The sequence below is a fragment of the Mirounga angustirostris genome, unplaced genomic scaffold (assembly GCF_029215605.1).
Source record: "Mirounga angustirostris isolate CCGP_5_RB_7025 unplaced genomic scaffold, mMirAng1.0.hap1 SCAF_3, whole genome shotgun sequence".
NCBI classification, from domain to species: Eukaryota; Metazoa; Chordata; class Mammalia; order Carnivora; family Phocidae; genus Mirounga; species Mirounga angustirostris.
In genome coordinates, this window is record NW_026991711.1 from 187,333,502 (window position 1) to 187,356,625 (window position 23,124).

General features: G+C 44.0%; 1 protein-coding gene across 6 annotated transcripts in view; it reads right to left on the reverse strand.

The window, feature by feature from the left end:
• Positions 1-23,124, reverse strand: part of LOC123838743 (nucleolin-like) — a 40,273-nt gene that overhangs the window by 8,033 nt on the left and 9,116 nt on the right. The window contains exons 4-7 of one of the 6 annotated variants that reach the window (XM_064587235.1): positions 21,538-21,661; positions 17,964-18,097; positions 17,162-17,200; positions 15,105-16,927 (exon numbers count right to left, since the gene is read on the reverse strand). In XM_064587235.1, the coding sequence (XP_064443305.1) occupies positions 16,155-16,927; positions 17,162-17,200; positions 17,964-18,097; positions 21,538-21,661 (1,070 nt within the window). In that variant the 3' untranslated portion in view covers positions 15,105-16,154. The other 5 variants (XM_064587237.1, XR_010410340.1, XR_010410339.1 and 2 more) reach the window with 5 other exon arrangements.

A 23,124-nucleotide genomic window follows, 5' to 3' on the forward strand; every position in this document is an offset into this window, starting at 1 on the left:
AATCAAAATTAATATGAGAAAATACATGAACAGGGGTACCTGGGTGGCTTAGTCACTTAAGCATCTGCCTTCGGCTCAGGTTATGATCCCAGGGTCCTGGGACGGAGCCCTGCATTGGGCTCCCTGCTCAGCAATGAGCTTCTTGAGGTTATGCAGAATTTATCCTAAAAGGATTCATCCTTTTATTGGTGCTCAGTAAATACTGATTCCATGAATGATGCCCACATGCCATAGGGCTACTGGAGGAACCTCATGACTAGCCATGGAGATCCCAGAACTCCAACCGGTGTTCCAGAGACTATGGAGATCCCAGATACTCCAGCTGTCTCCAGGTCCTAGAGTCTAACCCCAGCCCATGGCCACCTTGTCGGACCAGGGGCACCCTTCCCAGCCAGGTCCTCTCTCTCCTGAATCTCCACTGTCCCCCACTTGGCCTCAGCCTCTGTCCCCATCCAATCCTCTGGTTGTCCTCCTGGCTCTAGGGCCCTGCCCTGTGCAAAGGATTGAAAGGTAAGGTTGAAAGTAGATGAGGGTCTAGACCTCAGCTTTGTAGATTTGGAAACCTGAACTTTAAAGAGGTAATTTATACCTCACACTTAAAAAAAAAGTGTTGGTGAGGATACGGGGAAACTGGAACCCTTGTGCACTGTTGATGGAAATGTAAAATGGTGCAGCTGCTATGGAAAACAGTATGATGATTTCCTCAAAATATTAAAATAGAGGTGCACCTGGGTGGCTAAGTTGGTGAAGGGGCTGCCTTCGGCTCAGGTCATGATCCCAGAGTCCTGGGATCGAGCCCCGCATCGGGCTCCTTGCTCAGCAGAGAGCCTGCTTCTCCCTCTCCTTATGCCTGCTGCTCCGCTCCCCCTGCTTATGCTCTCTCTCTGTGTCAAATAAATAAAATCTTTTTTAAAAATTAAAATAGAATTACCATATGATCCAGCAATACCACTTCTGGGTATATATCCAAAAGAATTGAAAGCAGGGTCTCAAAGACATTTGCACACTCATGTTCAACCAAAAGGTCCCCAATGTCCCATCAACAAGTGAATGGATAGGGGCACCTAGGTGGCTAAGTCGGTTAAGTGTCTGATTTTGGCTCAGGTCATGATCTCAGGGGCCTGAGCAGGGACTCCCACTCAGCAGGGAGTCTGTTTGTTCCTTTCCCTCTGCCCCTCCCCCTGCTCATGCTCTCTCTCTCAAATAAATAAAATGTTAAAAAAAATTTTAAGTGAATGGATAAACAAAATGTGATATATGGAGAGATATATACACACAATGGAATATTACTGAGGCTTAAAAAAGAAATTCTTTTTTTTTAAAGATTTTATTTATTTACTTGAGACGAGAGAGAGAGAGAGAGTGCACAGAGGCAGAGAGAGAAGCAGAGTCCCTGCTGAGCAGGGAGCCCAAAGCCGGGCTCCAATCCCAGGACCCCGGGATCAGGACCTGAGCCGAAGGCAGACACTTAACCAACTGAGCCACCCAGGTGCCCCAAGAAAGGAAATTCTAACACATGCTACAATATGATGAGTGTTGGAGACATTATGTTAAGTGAAATAGGAGAGTCACAAAAAGACAAATATTGTATACTTTCACTTCATGAGTTACCCAGAGTAAACTCATAGAAACAGAAAATAGAATGGCGGTTGCCAGAGGCTGGGAAATGGCGGGGGGGCGGGGGGAATGAAGAGTTATTGTTTAATGAGTATAGCATTTCAGTTTTGCAGGATAAAAAAGTTCCAGGGCTTAGATGCACAACAGTGTGAATATACTTAACACTACTGAACTGTATACTTAATGTTTAAGATGGTAAATTCTATTTCAGGTTTATTTTATCACAATTTTTAAAAAGATAATTTAATTTTTTAAATAAGAAATACATTCAAGAAACCAAACAATATAAAAGGATAGATGGTAAAAAGTATCTCTTGCACTCCTGTCTCCCATTTTCCTGGTTCCTATTCCTTTACCCTGCACAGGTAACTGCTTTTTAAAATGTGTTAACCGGGCACCTGGGTGGCTCAGTCATTAGGCGTCTGCCTTCAGCTCAGGTCATGATCCCAGGGTCCTAGGATCAAGCCGCATCCGGCGCCTGCTTGGCAGGAAGCCTGCTTCTCCCTCTCCTGCTCCCCCTGCTTGTCTCCCCTCTCTCGCTATGTCCCTCACTGTCAAATAAATAAATAAAATCTTTAAAAAATAATAAAAAATAAAATGTGTCAGCCATAAAGGACAAAAACCATATACTCATCTCAACAGATGCAGGAAAAGCATTTTACAAAATCCAACCCCCTTTCTTGATAAAAACACTCAACAAAGAAATAGAATGTTACCTCCTCAGTCTGATAAAGGGCATCTACAAGATTTCCACAGCTAACATCACACTCAATGGTGAAAGACTGAAAGCTTCTCCCCTTAAGATAAACAAGACTGGGGCGCCTGGGTGGCTCAGTTGGTTAAGCGACTGCCTTCAGCTCAGGTCATGATCCTGGAGTCCCGGGATCGAGTCCCACATCAGGCTCCCGGCTCAGTGGGGAGTCTGCTTCTCCCTCTGACCCTCCCCCTCTCATGCTCTCTGTCTCCCATTCTCTCTCTCTCAGATAAATAAATAAAGTCTTTAAAAAAAAAAAAGATAAACAAGACAAGGATGTCTACTCTCACCACTTCTCTTCAACATTGTACTGGAGGTTCTATCCAGGATAATGGGGGTGGGGAAGGCATCTGGTTTGAAAAGGAAGAAGTAAAACTATCTCTACTTGCAGATGAGATTATCTGATATATAGGAAATCCAACAGGATTCCCCCCAAAACTATTAGAGCTAACAAAAAGTTCAGCAAGACTATAGGATAAAAGTGTGCGAAAATCAATTTTACTTCTATAAAATAGCAATGAACAATCAAAAATGGAATTAACCATTTTTTGAGAGAGAGGGTGCATGTGTGTGGGCAGGGTGGAGGGGCAGAGGGAAAAGGAGAGAATCTTAAGCAGGCTCTATGCTGAGTGAGGAGCCTAACACAGGTTTCAATATCACGACCCTGAGATTATGACCTAAGCCGAAATCAAGAGTCAGATGCTTGGGGCACCTGAGTGGCTCAGTCTGTTAGGCATCTGCCTTCTGCTCAGGTCATGATCTCAGGGTCCTGGGATCAAGCTCCGTGTTGGGTTCCTTGCTCAGTGGGGAGCCTGCTTCTACCTCTGCCTCCTCCCTACTGCTCATGCTCTGTCTCTCCCTCTCTGTCAAATAAATAAAGTCTTAAAAAAAAAAGAGAGAGATGTTTAACCAACTGAGCCACCCGGGTGCCCCAATCAAAAATGGAACTAAGAAAACAATTCTGTTGGGGCGCCTGGGTGGCTCAGTCGTTAGGCGTCTACTTTCAGCTCAGGTCATGATCCCAGGGTCCTGGGATCGAGTCCCGCGTCGGGCTCCCTGCTCTGCGGGAAGCCTGCTTCTCCCTCTCCCACTCCCCCTGCTTCTGTTCCCTCTCTCGCTGTGTCTCTCTCTGTCAAATAAATAAATAAAATCTTTAAAAATAAAAAAAAGAAAACAATTCTGTTTACACTGGCATCAAAAAAATAAAACACTTAGGAATAAGTTTAACAAAAGTAGTATAAGATCATACACTGAAATCTACAAAGCAACATTAAAAGAAATCCTGTGTTTGTCAATTGGAAGACTTAATTTTATGAAGATGGCAATACTTCCCAAATAGATATACAGATTCAACACAATCCCTATCAAAATTCCAGCTATTAAAAAAAAAATTCCAGGGCGCCTGGGTGGCTCAGCAGTTAAGCGTCTGCCTTCGGCTCAGGTCATGATCCCGGGGTCCTGGGATCGATTCCCACATCGGGCTCCCTGCTCGGCGGGAAGCCTGCTTCTCCCTCTCCCACTCCCCCTGCTTGTGTTCCCTCTCTCGCTGTGTCTCTCTCTGTCAAATAAATACATAAAATCTTTAAAAAAAAATTCCAGCTATTTTTGCAGAAACTGACAAGCTGATCCCCAAATTCATGTGAACATGCAAGACCCAGGATAAGCCACACAGTGGGGGAAAAGAACAAAGTCTGAGGACACTCTTTCTTACCTCAAAACTGACCCCAAAGCTGTGGTAATCAAGACAGTGTGGTACTGGCATCAAGACTGACATACAGATAAATGGAATAGATTGGAAAGTCCAAAAATAAACCCATGCATTTATGGTCAACTGATCCTAACAAAAGTGCCAAGACAACTCAGCGGGGAAAGACTCTCTTCAACAAATAGTTCAGGGACAACTGGACGACCACATGCAAAAGAGTGAGACTGGACCCTATCTCACATGCAAAAGAGTGAGACTGGACCCTATCTCACACCGTTTACAAAAAATAACTCAAAATGGATCAATGACCTAAATATAAGCGCTAAAACTATCAAACTCTTACAAGAAAGCATAAGCATAAGTCTTTCTGATCTTAGAGGAGGCAATGATTTCCTAGATACAACACCAAAGATATAAGCAACAAAAGAAGAAATAGATACACTGGACTTCAACAAAAGAAAAAAAGAGAGAATTTCGGGGCACCTGGCTGGCTCAGTCTGTAGAACATGCAATTCTTTTTTTTTTTTTAAGATTTTATTTATTTATTTGAGAGAGAGAATGAGAGAGAGAGAGCACATGAGAGGGGGGAGGGTCAGAGGGAGAAGCAGACCCCCTGCTGAGCAAGGAGCCCGATATGGGACTCGATCCCGGGACTCCAAGACCATGACCTGAGCCGAAGGCAGTCGCCTAACCAACTGAGCCACCCAGGTGCCCCATGCAATTCTTTTTTTTGAAAGATTTTATTTATTTATTTGAGAGAGAAAATGAGAGACAGAGAGCAAGAGAGGGAAGAGGGTCAGAGGGAGAAGCAGACCCCCGCTGAGCAGGGAGCCCAATGTGGGACTCGATCCCAGGACTCCAGGATCATGACCTGAGCTGAAGGCAGTCGCTTAACCAACTGAGCCACCCAGGCGCCCAGAACATGCAATTCTTGATCTCAGGGTCATGAGTTTGAGCCCCACGTTGGGTGTAGAGATTACTTAAAAAGAAAAAGAGGTATTTATCTATGCTACAACATGGATGAACTTTGAAAACATTATGCTAAGTGAAAGAAGCCAGATGCAAAATACCACATATTTTATGACTCCATTTATATGAAATATACAAAATCAGCAAATCTTTTTTTTTTTTAAGATTTATCTATTTTTAGAGAGAGAGAGAGTGCGAGTGCATATGAGCTGGAGGAGAGTTAGAGAGGGAGGAGAGAGAGAATCTCAAGCAGACTCACCACTGAGCAGGGAGCCCAACACAGGGCTCGATCCCACAACTCCAAGATCATGACCTGAGCCAAAACCAAGAGTTGGACGCTCAACTGACTGAGCCACCCAGGGGCCCCATCAAATCTTTTTTTTTAAACATGTATTTAAGTAATCTCTACACCCAACATGGGGCTCAAACTCACAAACCCCAGATCAAGAGGTGCAAGATCCCCCAACTGAGTCAGCCAGGTGTCCCCAAAATCAGCAAATCTTTAAAGACAGAAAGGAGATTAGTGGCTTCCAGGGACTAGGGGAAGGGGGATATGGGGAGTGACTGCTAATGGGGATGGGGTCTCTTTTTGAGGTCATGAAAACATTCTATAAGTAGATAGTTGTGATGTGAATATATAAAAACAAAAAACAAAAAAACCCCACAATGAATTGTATACCTTAAAAGGGTGAATATTATGGTATGTGAATTATATCACAATAAAAAAAATTCCACATAAGAATATATTTAACCTTCAAGGAGAAATACAGCTCTCACTGGACCAGGACTGTATTATGTCAACCAACAATGGAAGCTGAATCAGAAAGGAGCTGGGCAAACATGGAAGGCCAGCTGACTCTTTTCACAATATATCTAGATTCCTAACCCTCCTCATCATGTCGGCATTTCCATGACAGTAAGATCCATTCCCAGCTCCCCAACTCTGCTCTCTAGCCCCACGGGCTTTCTCTGAAATCTCCAGACTCACCCAGCCACACTCTCAATTCCTGGTCCAGGTCTGGTTCCTCTTTGTCTGGGGACATGAGCATGAGCCTTTGATTCATGTTGCCTCCGCTGAGATCACCAGCATCTCCAGAGCTCCCACAGGGTGCTGGGCCTAGCTTGATGCGTGACAGAGCAGGAGCTCAGCAAATGTTTCTGGAGTGAATTGGAGTTAGGAAGAGCCTCGTTGAGGGGATGTCATCTAGACTGAGACCTTAAGGGCCCGTGGGATCTGTCAGCCAGGTGGGTGAGGGGAGAGTGCCCTCGGCAGGCCAACAGCATGTGCAAAGGCCCTGGAGAAAGAGAGCTGGTGCCGTGCTGAGGACTCAAGGGGGACTGAGGGGCTTGAAGACTCCTGAGCAAGAGGAGAGGAAGAAAACCTACAGCAGATGGGGCTAGAGAGGCAGATCGGGATTAGACACCTTTCATTGCAAGCAGCTGCTCAAAACTGTTTAAACATCCAAGGGATTCGTTGGCTCTCAGCACTGCGAAGTCCCGGGTGCCCCGATTCTCAGCCACTTCAGGGCTAGCTTGATCCAGCAGCTCAAAAATGGCACCCCGTACCTGCTTTTTTGTCTTTCTTTCCTCACCATTCCATGTCAGCTTTCATCATGGTGGTAGCTTTCATCACGGTGGCAAAATGTCTTTTGCTGCAGTCAAGCGATGAACCTCATGGCTATACACCCTAGGGTCCAGAGGGAGCTAGAAAACATTTTTTTCCAGCAGCCCCCGCCAAAAAAAGGCATCTTCATTGGCCTGGGATTGGAGGCCCACCCTGTGGCCCAGTAATGGGATGATGCTGATCGGTGTGCGTCTGAGCCACCTGTCCCAGTCCCAGGCCCAGGTGGGTCAGCACTTGGGCCAGTGGGTACTCTCAAAAGTGAACAGGGAACTAAGACAACAGAGAAGGGTCATGGGAGACAACCACAGTAGCCGAAAACTCAAATTATTTTCATTTACTAATCTATGTGGGGTATTCTCTATTTTGAGGGATTGTAAAGAACCAAGAGGTTTAAATGTAACAGTAAAATGCTACCATCATCACTGGGGTGCTGCGGCTGGTGTGACCCCGGGAAGAATGCCCCCTGGGACTGTTTTCTCTTCAGGGAAAGGAAGGGCTAGGTCACCCGGCCATCGGAGCGGAGCTTCCCACTCTCCAAGGTCCTGCTCTCCGAAGGGAGGTGCAGTGGCCTGATGTGGCCAGCAGGTGGCAGCGCCAAGGCACTCCTGGTTCGGGCCAAGCCTTTCTTGGTAAGAGACAGCGGCTGGCTTCTCCAGCCAGATCCTATAGCTGCTGTGCTTTCTTGGGAACCACGACTTTTGGGTGGCAACAGGGCCAACTCCATGGGTATGTGACCCATATTTTGAAGGGCCCTGGGATTGGCTCAATGCTCCGCTGTTCCTGTCTTGAAACCTTAACAACTGTTGAACAGGAGTCCTGCATTTTCATTTTGCACTTGGCCCCATAATTACGGTGCTGGGTGGCAGAACTCATACTGCCTCGGGGATCCCTATCACTGCTATTTCTCAGAAACGTGCTGGGCCCTTCCCTTTGCTGGGCCTTTCCTCAGCCTTCCTGGGGCTCCTGATCATGCTTGTCTCCAGCAGCTCACTGTCTATTGGGAAGCCTAGAAAGGATGAGAACCCTACAGGGGGAAGATGGGAACCCTATTGGGGAGGATGGGAACGCTATAGGGGGAAAAAGTAATCCCTCTGGTGAGCTCATCCATGGCCTCGTGGTTGTTACATTTGCTGGAAACCTTCTGGGTCTTACCTTACTTGACCCTTTGGAATTTGACACTCAATCCTTCTATTCCACAGAGTCTCGAGACTAGCTGCTTCTCCCCTGGACCACCTTCTCACTGCTTCACAGCCATCAGTGTCCCCTGGGCTTCCTTCCATTTTTTTAAAAAGTCAACTACTGAGGTGTAATTTACATACAGTAAAACTCAACCTTTTGGGGTGTACAGTTCAATGAGCTTTAGTAAACATGTACAGTCATGGTATAATCCAGAAAGAATACTGCCAGCCCCCCCAAAGTTTCCCTTATGCTCTTTTGTAGTCCGTCCCCTGTCACTCCCAGCCCCCATGACCCCTGATCCACTCTGTCTCTATGGTTTGCCTTTCCAGGTCATAGAAATGGAACCATACAGCAAGTAGCCTTTGGGGCCTGGCTTCTTTCACTTACCATCAGGCCACTCCCACATGAATATTATTTTTTGGTGTTCCAGGCACAGCCCTGGCTGAAAGCACCAGTCTCTGCTGATGACACCCACCGCTTACCACTGAAACCCCTCAGGATCCCTCAAACCAGCTCCTCTGCCCTCATTCTCTCTATTGGTCATCAAGCTAGAAGTCTGGGAGGCATCCTTGACTTCGTCTGGCATCCCTCCATATCCAGAAGTAACCCTCCTCCATCCCCTCCCGCACTGCCTCGGTTCAGGCCCCCCCCCCCACATCCCTGCAGGAGTCTCCAGGCTGGTCCCCCTGCCTTCCCGCCCTGGCCCTGCCCCAGCCCAGTCAGCCAGTATCAACCCCCCAACACTGCAAGTGCCTGGGGGGCGCAGTTGGCCAAACTGGCCTCTGCCTGTCTCTCTGGCCTCACCTCCCTCCGCCTCCCCTCCTCAGAGCCCTGCACTTCCGCCAAACAGCGGGTGCTGTTTTTCCTGAGCCAGAGTCAAGACTATTGAACAACTTCACAGACACTGACAGTGAACTTGATGAAATGACACTGTTGCTGAGTAAGCGGCACCCAAGTAAAATAGTTCAAAATGTCTACTGGTCATTTCCAAGAAACTTAAGTGTAAAAAGCAAAGTGCAAACGGGATCTAGAATAGGCTCCCTCTCGTGTAAAGAAGGGGAGCCAGAGAATATACACGTGCAAAAAGAAACACAGTACGAATAAAGCGGACACTGAGATTGGTTACTGGGTGGACAACCGGGGTAAGAAGACCAGAGAATGGGAGGCATGGGGAAGCCACACTTCTCTGGATACAGCTGTATAGTTCTGACTTTTAGAATCATGACTAGATTTTATACTTCTGAACACATTTGTTAATCCACAAGGAATTGGGGAAGAGGGGGAGTGGAGATGACCCGGAGAGGACTATAAACAGGAACAAATGACCCTAAGTGTACTACAAATGAATAATAACCCAAGGACACTGGGAGCACTCACCTAAGCAACTTTAGAAGAGAGTATTTTGACCATACACTCTAAGACTAAAGGAGAAAAACTGTACAATATTGTACTCTAAGTAGTAGGCTTATTTTTCAGAGAAGTGTGTGTCAGAAATTCAAAAAACACTGGGGGCACCCAGCTGGCTCAGTAGGGAGAGCATGCAATTCTTGATCTTGGGGTTGTAAGTTTGAGACCCACGTTGGGTATAGAGATTACTTAAAAATAAAATCTTTTAGCGACATCTGGGTGGATCAGTGGGTTAAGCATATGACTTTTTTTTTTAAAAGATTTTATTTATTTATTTTTAGAGAGAGAGAGAGAGAACACATGAGAGGGGGGAGGGTCAGAGGGAGAAGCAGACTCCCTGCCGAGCAGGGAGCCCGACGCGGGACTCGATCCCAGGACTCGATCCCGGGACTCCAGGATCACGACCTGAGCCAAAGGCAGTTGCTTAACCAACTGAGCCACCCAGGCGCCCCAGCATATGACTCTTGATTTTGGCTCAAGTCAGGATCTCAGGGTCCTCGGATAGAGCCCCCTCGGGCTCTGCACTCTAAGCTCTGCTTGTCTCTCTCCCTCCTTTCTGCACCTCCCCCAATCTCTCTCATGTGCACTCTCTCTAATAAATAAAATCTTTTAAAAATAAAATCTTAAAAAAATAAATGCAGAAAATATGCGTATTCTAGCATTAAACAGGTAAATAAATACACTGTGATGAAAGCCAGATTTCTCACTATCAGAAAAATCAGTTATAAATACAGAAAGGGGTCAGCTAGAATAAACAGTGTGGTCTTGGACCGGAAGTAGAGGCATCGTTGTGAACTCATGGTTTTCGAAATACAAATATGTCCGAACAGCTTGTGGTAGGTATCCATGCGTATGTACGTACATTTCCTGACTGTCCAGTGAGAGGGTCTGAAAGTCCTAACGCCCAGCACCAATGATGTCACCCAGCACCCAGGTCTTGGTGTCTCATGCCATTCTGCAATGAAAAGCACCACGGCTTCTTGGAGAATAGCCATATCTTCAGGGCTGTGGCAAGGAAGTTACAAGATGAGCCTCCCACATCTTGTGGTGCTAGAAGGTAAGGAAGGGTTCAAATCCTAACGGGGACATGTGGACCCATATCAGTGGACACAGGAGGCAAACTTGAATGGGCTCCCATGCCAAATCTGGGACAACCTGACAGACAAAATAAATAATGATCATAATGGATTATAATCCATAGAAGAAGCTATAGAATAAAACAAGAATCTGTGAGTCCACACGGATATAAATACTTGAATGAATGAAGAAAAAAAAAAGGTGAAGGGAAAAGTCTTCCCCACAGAATTCCAACCAATCAGGGTGCCTGGGTGGCTCAGTCATTAAGCGTCTGCCTTCGGCTCAGGTCATGATCCCAGGGTCCTGGGATGGAGCCCCACATCGGGCTCCCTGCTCGGCGGGGAGCCTGCTTCTCCCTCTCCCACTCTCCCTGCTTGTGTTCCTCCTCTCGCTATCTCTCTGTCAAATAAATAAATAAAATCTTAAAAAAAAAAAAAAGAATTCCAACCAATCAATGTAGAATGAGGAAAACTGAAAACTGCCATTTGGCAGATACCCAGTAATAATTGTTTCAGGAAAAAATCAGCAATAGATGCTAAAATTACTAGGGAAAAGTAGGATGAGGAACAGGATATTTAGAGAGTCTCTTAGGATCTCTCTTTGAGAGAACTTACAAACAAGTAATATTACAGTGAAGGAACCTGACAGAAACCATCTTAAGCATAAATGACTGGGGAGGTGGTCACTCCAAGGTGGGCCAGGAGAGGCTTCTCTGAGGAGGCAACATTGAAGCTCTGACCTGGGTGGTCAGAAGACTTGGAGGGGAATATTCCAGAAACAGCTCTGTCCAAGGACTCAAGGCACAGAAAGAAGGCAAGTGTCAGGTATACAGTGAAGAGTAAAGTAGATAAGAGATCAGGGAGACAGGAGACCTCCTATTACACATGGCTTTGTAGTCCCATGGTAGGTAAGGAGTTCAGGCTTTGTTTTTGTTTTTATTTTTTTTTCTGTTTCTTTTTTTTTTTAATAACTGTGTAAACTACACATAACCTTGACCATCTTGATTATTTTTAAGTGTATAGTTCAATAGTATGAAATATATTCATAACGGTATGCAACTACCACCACCATCCATCTCCAGAACTCTTTTCATTTTGTAAAGCTAAAACCATACCCATTACACATGAAGTTCCCATTTCCCCTCCCATGCACCTGGCAACCACCATTCTACTTTCTGTTTCTACGATTCGGACTATGCTAAGTATCTCATATAAATGGAATCATCCTGTATTTGTTCGTTTGTTTTGTGACTGCTTATTTCACTTAGCATGATGTTCTCAAGGTTCATCCATTTTGTAGCATGTGTCAGAATTTCCTCCTTTTTAAAGGCTGAATAATATTCCACTATATGTATATGCCACATGTTGCTTATCCATTCATCCACTAAGAGACCCTTGGGTTGTGTCCATGTTTTAGCTCTTGTGAACAAGGGTATACAAATATCTCTTCAAGATCCTGATTTCAATTCTTCTGGGTATACACCCAGAAGTGGAATTGCTGGATCATATGGTAATTCTACTTGTAGGTTTTGAGGAATCACCATACTGTTCTCCACTGTGGCTGCACTATTTTATAGTCCCACCAACAGGGCACAAGAGTTCCAATTTCCCCACAGCCTGTCCAACACTTGTCTTCTGTTTGTTGTGTGATTGCGGCCACCTAATGAGTCTGAGGAGGTATCTCATTTGCATATCCCTACTGATCAGTGATGCTGAGCATCTTTTCATGTGCTTATTTTGTATTTGTTCATCTTTGGAGAAATGCCTATTCAAGTCCTTTGCCCATTTTTAAATTGGGTTGTTTGGTTTTTTGTTGCTGAGTTAGAGGAGTTGGGGTTTTATTATAAATGATGAAGTAGCCAAGAATGTTAAGCCGGGGAGTAATGTGTCCTAATTTGAGTTTTTTGTTTTGCCCTATTTTTTGGTCACTCTGTTGGGTGGAGAATGCTTTGAAGGCAAAGAGTTTTAGACGGAGACACTAGAAACAGGGAGGCCATTTTGGGGTTTTTGTAGAAGTTCAAGCAAGAGATGATGGTGGTCCCAGCTAGCGGAGTGTTCACTACAAATGGGATTGTAGAGAAGGGGGAAGATTTGAAACCTTAGTTAAGTAGTATAATCAACAAGATTTTGCAACTAAATAGAAATGGGAAATGAGTAAGAAGAAGGAGTCCAAGATGACTGCCAGGGTTCTGGCTTGAGACAGAACTGGGTAGATGATGGTACCATTCACTAAAATAAGAAAACCAGGGGAGAATTGGTTTAGGAGCTGGGGAGAGAAATGATGAATTCAATCGTCAACACCACACATTGAAATGGCCTGTGGGACATCCCAATGGAGAGGTCCAGCAGCTTCCAGGCTGGCATTTAGAAGGAAGAGCTGGGGCACCTGGGTGGTTCAGTCAGTTGAGCCGCTGACTCTTGGTTTCAGCTCAGGTCACAATCTTGGGGTTGTGAGATCAAGCCCTGCATCAGGTTCTGCACTCAGTATGAGGTCTGCTTGAGATTCTCTCTCCTCCCTCTGCCCCCCCTGCCTGCTCACTCTCTCTTCTCTCAAATAAACCTAAAAAAAAAAAAAGAAGAAGGAAGAGTGGGGCTCGAGATTCCACAACGGAAGCCTTGCACATAATAATTAAGTCATGGGACTAGATGGTTCCAAGGGAACTTCCTGAAAGTGTAATAAAAACATAGGTGTAGGGGCGCCTGGGTGGCTCAGTCATTAAGCGTCTGCCTTTGGCTCAGGTCATGATCCCAGGGTCCTGGGATCGAGCCCCGCATCGGGCTCCCTGCTCTGCGGGAAGCCTGCTTCTCCCTCTCCCACTCCCCCTGCTTCTGTTCCCTCTCTCGCTGTGTCTCTCTCTGTCAAATAAATAAATAAAATCTAAAAAAAAAAAAAAAGCAACAACACAGGTGTAGGTACACATGTACGTAATTATTGGAAGAAGGTTGGTATCTTTTAACCACTGCTTGAAGAGAGCCCTGACTGACCTCCCCTGTCCTCTTCTCCTCAAAAAGGTTAAAAGTCACTGGTAGGGGCCCCTGGGTGGCTCAGCCAGTTAACTGTCTGCCTTCGGCTCAGGCATGATCTCAGGGTCCTAGGACGGAGCCCCACATCGCACTCCCCACTGAGCAGGTAAGTTATAGGGAGAAAAAGTCATTGGAGGAAAATCAACATTCAAGGAGGAGGAGAGGGTCTGAAAAGCATTCAGAGAGGAAGGAGAAAAATGGGCTTGAGATTTCAAGGGGAGGGAAGAGGTGGGCAGTGGCATCATATGCTGCAGAGATTAAGGTCAGCTCTAAAAGTGGGGCTTCTTCACACTCATTAATGGTCCCAGAACCTCTGCCCAAAAAGGCTGTCCTGAGTGTCATCAGATGCACTCTGCCTCTCCTTCCCTGGACAGCAGGGATTTTCTCTGGCCTTCTCAGAACATGGCAGAACAGAAAAGGGATCCCACACCTGGAAATCACCTATGGCTTATTTGATGCCAAGAGAACTCACCCTGGTTGGCAAAGGCCCATCAGTACACACCTGATGCAAGCAAATAAACTCAACTTGAGCTTGGAAGACTGACAGATATTTAGGATTTCCCTGTTTTTGTTTTTGTTTTTTTTAAAGATTTTATTTATTTATCTGAGACAGAGAGAATGAGAGAGACAGAGAGCACATGAGAGGGGGGAGGGTCAGAGGGAGAAGCAGGCTCCCTGCCGAGCAGGGAGCCCGATGCGGGACTCGATCCCGGGACTCCAGGATCATGACCTGAGCCAAAGGCAGTCGCTTAACCAACTGAGCCACCCAGGCGCCCCCTGTTTTTGTTTTTAAGATTTTATTTTTTTATTTTTTAAGTAATCTCTACACTGAACATGGGGCTCGAACTTACAACCCCCGAGATGAAGAGTTGCATGCTCGACTCACTGTGCCAGCCAGGTGCCCCAGGATTTCACTGTTAAGTGGGGGAGAAGGGGAGGGGGGAGCAGATTACAAAATGATCCAGACTTAATGCACTCAACCATATAAAATAATACATAGGAAATTGAAAGAAACAAACATACCTAAATATTTATAGGGGTAACCTCTGGTTGTTGAGATTATAGATTTTCCCCTCTATTTCTTTATAGTTTCCAAATGTTCTACAATAAGTATATATCACTTCTATAATTGGACTGATTTTTCAAGATACAGTTTCTGCAACAGTGAGAGTCCTGTCCCAGTTTCACAGTGGAAAAACACCTTTTGGGTCACAGAGCTCTTTAAAACCCTGATGGTAGCTATGGGCCTCATTCTGCATCCCCTTGGGGTGGCCCTGATGCCAAGACAATGCCCATCCCTGCCTGTAGGAGGCAGAATGGTTTTGGGGCCAACCACAGTTTATTCTAATGCTAACCAACAATGTTAAAATTTCAAAGAAATGTGTAAATCCAAAATGGAAACACCAAAGAAACCCAGAGGTGAGTATTGGCTATGCTGTCCCCGCTCTGTTGGGGGGTGGAGGGTGGGGTTAAACTGGCCTGAGTCCCAAGATCAGAGCGGCAGGTCTGTCATCTTTGGGGACAGAGCTGCGCTAGGCATCTAAACATCCCATTCATCCAGCTCACTCCCTGGTTCACATCCCTGGCTCATGAGTGCCTTTAGGAAAAACGTGGCTGCTTTTAGGGCAGAGGTTTATCAACTTGAATCACTCTAAAGGCCAGAAAGGCCAAATACAGGAAAAATAAACTGCCAAGGTATAATCAAACTTCATTTCATATGTGATAAATACAAACACAGGACGCCAGAGATTGTACTTTAAATTTGACGTTGAACAAATATAATTTGGAAGTAGAAATAATTATTTAAAGTCTCATAATTTCTTTCTCCTTAGATTTCAAATCTGACACCTGACATTCCCTTCTTAAGCCCCAAGGTCAAGGCTGGGAATCTTGTGCAGCAACCTGTGGCAGAGAATTCATCTCCGAGTCCTTTAACTGGAAGCAATATTTAGTTTTATGTTGTTTCATGACAGAAAAGAGCTGCTCACAAACGTACGTACTTCCAAACATGGACAGAATCTTTGCACAGTGGTTTTTATATTTAGGGTAACTGTTCCCAAGATACTTATAGAATTCTGGGGTCCCGACACCATCATATTTCGTTTTCAGTAGGGTGTTCCCTGCAATTCAAGAACTTCCATTTGTAGCTCTTCGCTCACGTTATTAATGTTGATCGAGAAAGGTGAACTGAACAGAACAACGTCAGCTCGTTTTCATAAAATTTGAAATCAGAGTACCATTTTTGGAATTCAGTCTTCAACTCTTTAATTTGGGAAATATAGTTCTGGCCATCTCTTTCATTTTCAGAAACTAATTTCAGCTTAGGGAAGTGGGCCAGATTGTTCCTTGCCTAATGAGTTTCCCAAAGACACGGTTTTCTTAGGAAGGAGCAAATTGAATCGTACATCTGTGTAACCACTTGTGGGCGTCTTTGCAGAGAAATATCCAACGTGTTTAGGTAAGTCATAATGTCAACCAAAAAGGCTAAATCTTTGACCCAATCTTTGCTAGTAAGCTGAGGAACCGATTTTCCTTTAGAAGACATGAAAAAATCAATTTCTTCCAACAGTTTGAAAAACCACCTGAGCACCATGCCATGACTCAGCCACTTATGTCCCATGGAGCAAGACAGGCTTCCATACTGTGCATCTAACTCGCTGAACAAAGCACTGAACTTTCTGTGGTCTGAGCCATGTGACCGGATCCAGGTTATGCTGTGAATCACTATGTCCATGACATGATCCATTTTTAACTTTTTAGCACAAAGTGATTCCTGGAGAATGAGGCCATGCATGGACTTCAGTTCCGTGTCTTTGCAAAGCCCTGACACTTTAGATTTAAGTTTTGTAACAAGTTGTTCAACACCAACCAGTGCCGAATTGCCATCTGTGTTAACACTAATTGTGACCAGTCTACGTTAAATTTTTTAAGGCTTTCCTCAACCCAGACAAGAAAGTCATTTCCTGACATGGCGCCTGTCATGGGAACCATGTCCAAAAGTTCTTCCGTCACATCAAAAGTGCCATCAACACCACGAATAAATACAGCCAACTGGGGGGCATTAGCTCCATCGGCCCCTTCATGAGCCGCAATGGAGAAAGCCACAAATGATTTAGCTTTCTCTTGCAGCTTGTCCTGTAAATTCACTGCCCTGCTGTCAACACGCTGTGAAACAATATTACCACTTAGTCTCAGATTGGCAAATGCTTGTCTCTGTTCAGGGCACATAATCTCCGCTGCACTCAACAGACATTCCTTTATAAACTCGCCGTCTGTAAAAGGTTTCGATGCCCGGGCAATTTTCTCACTTAACATATAACTGCATTTCATAGCAGCGTCATTTATTTTATTCACGTTCAAAAGTAAGTCGTGTTGAAATTTCAGTCTTTTTTTCAGTTTGTTAAGTTTTTTATCACGCATCTTTTCGGTATACCCATCATTCCTACTATGGTTTGTTTTATAATGGCGTCTGAGGTCCAAGTCCTTCGACACAGACACACTTTGTTTGCATATTAAACATGTAGGAACATTCTTGACCTCCACAAAGAAATAAGCTCGCTCCCATTCTTCTTGAAACGTGTGGCTTTCTTTTTTTTTTTTTTTTTAAATTTTTTTTTTTTTTTAAGATTTTATTTATTTGAGAGAGAGAGAATGAGAGACAGAGAGCATGAGAGGGAGGAAGGTCAGAGGGAGAAGCAGACTCCTTGCTGAGCAGGGAGCCCGATGTGGGACTCGATCCCGGGACTCCAGGATCATGACCTGAGCCGAAGGCAGTCGCTTAACCAACTGAGCCACCCAGGCGCCCCGAAACGTGTGGCTTTCTTGTTCTAGCTTTCGTTTTCCCACTTTTGAAGGACACAAACCCATAAGAAATATTAAAATGTCACCTTTACGGTGAGAAAAGTACTACTTTGCAAGAGAAACATAGTGACTATTTTTTCAAAGTGTAAGTGTGTTGTTCACTCCTTCAAAGTAGGAGAGAACTGAGCGAATCGTGGGGGCTGTGGGGAACAGCTAAGAAGAAACCTCTGATTCTCCTGTGCAGATGGCCGCAGACACGCAGGAACACAGCCCCAGGGCACTGATTCTCTGAGGCCGCAACAAAAGAAGCTGGAAATCCAGATTTTTATGTGAAACTCCTTGATTCTTAAAAATATCCATAATAAATTGTGGGGTTTTTTCCCTGTGAATACTAGATAAGCTGCGACGTCTACCCATCAGATTAGGCAGCTTAGGGACACTGGTTTGGGGTCTCTGATTTAAACCAGACAAAAACTCTACTTGAAGAGAATTAAATATTGAATTCTGAAACCACAGGTTTAAGAGCCTGTCCAAACAGAATCCTAGAAGGTACCCAAGAAGGGGAGCTAAGCTGATGGATCTCAAAGTGCCATGTTTTTGCAGACTTCATGGTTATAGTTAACTAGGACACTAGTCATTTGCTTGATAGAAGGATGACTTACACATTTCTGATACAGGCAGACATTGTATGGAAGTGTCCCTATCCTCCTGCTAGCCCCTCTCTGGGGAACCCTGCTGACAACCCTGGCAAGTCTCAGTCTACAGAGCTGTAGCATCCCTTACTCCTCCATGTGCTGGGCTTCTCACCTCTCCCTTCTCGGCCTTGGCTTTTCTCTTCAACATGGCCCAGAACTACAGCAAGCCCACCGATCTTTGTTCCTCGCTTCTCGTCCAAGGCTCTCTCTGCATCAGCCTGTGACTTGAAGTCAACATACGCAATCCTACAATTGTGGGGGGGAAGAAGAAAGAATAGTCAACATTTAGTACTTTTATTGTCTTCTGAATTAGTAATACACATACAGGATTCAAAATGCAAAAGTTAGAAAAGGATATGGTGAAGTGTGCCTTCTGCCCAATTTCTATCCATACAGGTAACGTGCCATACATATAAAAAGCAAACATACACATATACACACTCTTTTTCAAAGCTTGACTGAGATATAATTTATACATCATAAAATGCATCTATTTAATGTGTACAATGAGGGGCGCCTGGCTGGCTCAGTCGGTGGAGCGTACTACTCTTGATCTCGGGGTTGTGAGTTCAAGTCCCACACTGGGTACAGAGATTACTTAAAAATGAAACCTTTAAAAAAAAAAGTGTATAATGGTTTCTAGTATGTTTACAGACTTCTATAACCATCACCATGATCTAATTTTAGAACGTTTTTGGGGCGCCTGGGTGGCTCAGTTGGTTAAGCATCTGCCTTCGGCTCAGGTCATGATCCCAGGGTCCTGGGATCGAGCCCCGCATCGGGCTCCCTGCTCCGCGGGAAGCCTGCTTCTCCCTCTCCCATTCCCCCTGCTTGTGTTCCCTCTCTCACTGTCTCTCTCTGTCAAATAAATAAATAAATTTAAAAAAAAAAAGGCTCTTTAATTTTAGAACGTTTTTATCCTCTCCCAAAGTAACCACCGGCAGTCACTCCTCATTCCCTCTAACTCATTCCCACCCCTGGCCCAACTACCATGCTACTTGCCTATCCTGGACATTTCTTATAAATTGGATCATATGAACATGCAATCTTTTGGGTCTGGCGTCTTTCACTTAGCCTAATGTTTTCCAGATTCATCCAAGTAGTAGTATGTGTCAGTACGCCATTCCTTTTTATGGCAGGATAATATCACCTTGTAGGAAATACCACACTTTGTTTATCCATTCATCAGCTGGTGCACATTTGGGGTTGTTTCCACTTTTCGGCTATTATGAATGAAGGTAATCTTGCACGCGTGTAGAAGTGTGTGGCTATACGTTTTCATTCTGTATACCCCGTGCAGCAGAATTGCTGCCCCATACGGCAACTCTGTTTAACACATTGAGAAACTGCCAAAACCAGTTTCCCAAGCAACTGCACTCTTTTATTTTACATTCCCACCGGCAATGAACAGGGGTTCCAATTTCCCCATCGCCTTGCCAACACTTGCTATTGCCTGCCTTTCTCATTACACCCACTCTGATCGAGTGGAACTGCAGGATAAAATGGTACATGCAACTATAATTGATAGATACTAACTCATCTTCACAGAGACTTCACGAATTTCCCTTCTACCAACAACGTCTGAGCATGCCGGTTTCTCCAACCCTCTTCAATACTATGGAATACACCTTTTGATTGTTAACATCTAATAGGTAAAATGTTGTATCTAAACTAAATCAAAATTGCATTCTAATTTACAATTCTTTTAGTATGAGTGAGGCTAAGTATCTTTTCTTACGTTCAAGAGAAAATTACTTTTCTGTGACCTTCCTGTTCATAATTTGCCAATATTTTTACTGGGTTGTTGGTCTTTTTCTTTTCTTTTTTTTTTTTAAGATTTACTTATTTCTTTTAGAGAGAGATACAAAGAGAACATGGGAGGGAGGGGCAGAGGGAGAGAGAGAATCTCAAGCAGACTCCATGCTGAGCTCAGAGCCCGACATGGGGCTCGATCCCAAAACCCCAAGATCACGACCTGAGCCGAAACCAAAAGTCGGACATTCAACCAAATGCACCACCTAGGTGCCCCTGTTGGTCTTTTTCTTACTGATTTGTGAGATGCACTTTATCTATCAGCAAATTAGCCCTCAATTTTGATAGAAATCATGAATTTTTTTTTCCTCATTTGTCACTTGTTTTTCGACTTTGCTTATGGGATTTTTTTTCCCCATGTAGATGTATTTTATATTTCTGCAGTCAAATTTATCTGTTCTTTTAGGACTTCCAGGATTTGTGTCATACTTAACAGGCCTCCCCCTCTTGCAGATTATTAAAAATAAACAAACAAAACAATCTCTAGGTCTCCCTCTGGTACTTTATGATTTCATATTTTCATTGTAATCTTTCATGGACCTGTAACTTACTTTGGTGAAAGATATGGAGTAAGGATCTGTTGAGTGAGAATATTCTTGTAGAGTGCACCACGCTCACCTCTGACAAAGGTATTATGCTTTATTTAACACGTCATGAATTCCCTGGCATCTCCTAATTCCCCATAATAATACCTCATGTAAAGGAGTAATTTAAAGACTTAAGTATATGTAATCAAAACTTAACTAACAATAGAGAAATTCTATGGCTTTTGGCAGCAATTTTTGTTTCGTCGTTTTCCAGTGTTGCTGACTACAAGCATAGGAGAGCCCCCAAATCTCCTCACAGGAAACACTGACGATAGGGGCGCCTGGGTGGCTCAGTTGGTTGAGTGACTGCCTTTGGCTCAGGTCATGATCCCAGGGTCCTGGGATCAAGCCCCGCATCGGGCTCCCTGCTTGACGGGGTGGGGGGGCTGTTTCTCCCTCTCCCTCTGCCACTCCCACTGCTTGTGCTCTCCTGCTCTCTATGCCAAATAAATGAATAAAATCTTAAAAAAAAAAAAAAAGAAAGAAACACTGACAATAGCAAATTGCTGACAATACGGGATGTATCCTTTCAGACTTGTTTTCTGAATTGGCAGGATTCTTTTCTAGAGATTATGTTCTTCAGAATATACAGGTATAGACTATTTTAGAGTTCACCTATACCAACAATTTTCACTCAAATGTATGTGTAATCCTGATATGCAAGCTGCACCTCATTAAGAATTCCTTCAAAATAGGGGCCCCTGGCTGGTTCAGTCAGTGGAGTGTGTAACTCTTGATCTCGGGGTTGTGAGTTTGGGTGTAGAGATTACTTAAAAATAAAATTATAAAACAAAAAAAGAAAATTCCTCCAAAATACATCCCATTCCATCCTTCCTAATTTTACCATATTCACCCTCTTACTCTACCAAAGCCTAGCTACATAGCGCTAGTGTTTCATTAGTTGTTACAACATAGCTCTAATGGGCCGATTTAATGCTCTGTTCTGCCCCTGTCCGGGCAAATCAGCAAGCGTGTTGGTTTACTAGAGTCAACCCTGGAGAGAGAAAAATGGAAATCACCTATGACTGAACTCCTCTAATCCTCAACCTTGAACTTCGTAGAGTAAGTCTTCATTTCTCAGTGACACCCCTATAGTTTTCTAGAAGCTTCTGGCTGTCCATTTATGATGCCCCCTTCAGTTTTTTATGCCTGCTGGCAGAAAGGTTGGATAACTACTTTTTCCTTCTCTAAAATCAGGTGTAAGTGATTTAGGAGAATGTAATGAAATTCTGTTATGTCTGAATCCAGCAGAAATATATTCTTTTTCAATATAGGTACAAAACACACCTTTTACTCATCCCATCCTTGCTCACCAATCTGATTTGAAAGGCATCCTTAAACACTTCTTTTAACTCATGCTGGGTGACTCTGTGAGACAGGTTCTGGATCAAAAGTGTTTTGGCATTCCAACCTACGCAACACAAAAGAGTATTTTTAGTCTGAGTTCAGATCTAGTAAGCATCCAAAGTTCTCTAAAGGAGAAAAAATACTTCTCCAGGAGTTGGAGAGTGTTAATAGCAATACATATTCCCTCATTTAACAAATCTTTGAACACATATCTGGGCGACGGCCTGTGCTAGAGGCTACATGAAAATACAGACTTGGCGTCTACTCTCAGGAATGTGGTCTTGTTGGGGGAAAAGGCTAGTAAGCAAAGTCACATACTTACAAACTCTGGTTTGTAAGGTGAGCCATCCAGCTTGAGCACAGAGGGTGAGAGTAATGTAGACAAAGTTTGTGCTGGGCAAGGAGGTGCCCTGGTGGTAACTGACTACTTGGACTGAATAAGAATCCGAGACTCATTCCTGACCCAGAGTTTGTCTAGATACACAGGTATCTATAAACAAATTACCTTGTTTGCATATCTTTCTTTACTTCCTTTCCTTTTGGTTTTCTCAATTTAATTTCATAGCCAAGGACCTTTGTCTCACTAAGTTTCAAGGCTTTTCCCTGGTCATCAGCAGATTTAAAATTCACATAACCGAATTTCCTACAGAGATGTAAAAGAAAAGGGAAAAACCCCTAGGTAAGATCAAAAGGCACATGACTTTGGGTTGGTTAGTCATACTGGATGTGAAAGTGGAAATCAGCAGTGAGTCATTTACAATTTAAAACCAAGGCTCCACCAACTAGCAATACAAATGCCATAAAGTAACCAGAGAAGAGTGGCTCTCGCCCCCAGGCAAGTTTGAGAAGGGCTAGAGGGTGCTTCTAGAACGCGGTGGGGGTGGGTAGAATCCAGGCCTGCTGTTACATAGCCTGCAATCCACTTGACAGTCCCCAAAACAAAGAATTATCTGGTATCAATAATGCCAAAATTGAGAAACCCTGTTCTAGAGCAAGGACTGAGTCGGTGCAAATTCACCTACTGAAACCTTTATTACTTTTCTGTTTAGCGACTGACCGAATTTAAACAAAAGCTATAGAAAACGGAGCTTGAAATTGTAAGGTTGTGACTTTTTGTTTTAAGAAAGAGCCATCTGCATTTGTGAACTGGAACAAAAATATCACTCCTAATGAGGAATGTGTTAGCAAACCCAAGGGCTATTACAAAAAGATTTTTTAATGCAAAAGGAATTCTTATTTACTGCAAATGCAACAATAATGCAAAATATAGTTAACACAACCTGTAAGCACAATGTGACAGAAGCTGTAGCTCTGGAGCCAGATTCTGGGCTCAAATCCCAGCTCTGCCATTTTTGAACTGTGTGATACTGGGCACATTACTTAACTTCTCTGTGCCTAAATCTTCTTTGTGAAATGGGGATAGTATCAGTAATTACCACTGAGGGCTGTCTTACCAGATTCCATGAGTTCATATAAATAAGGAACAAAGAATAATGCCTGGAACGGTGAGTGCTCAATGAATGTTCA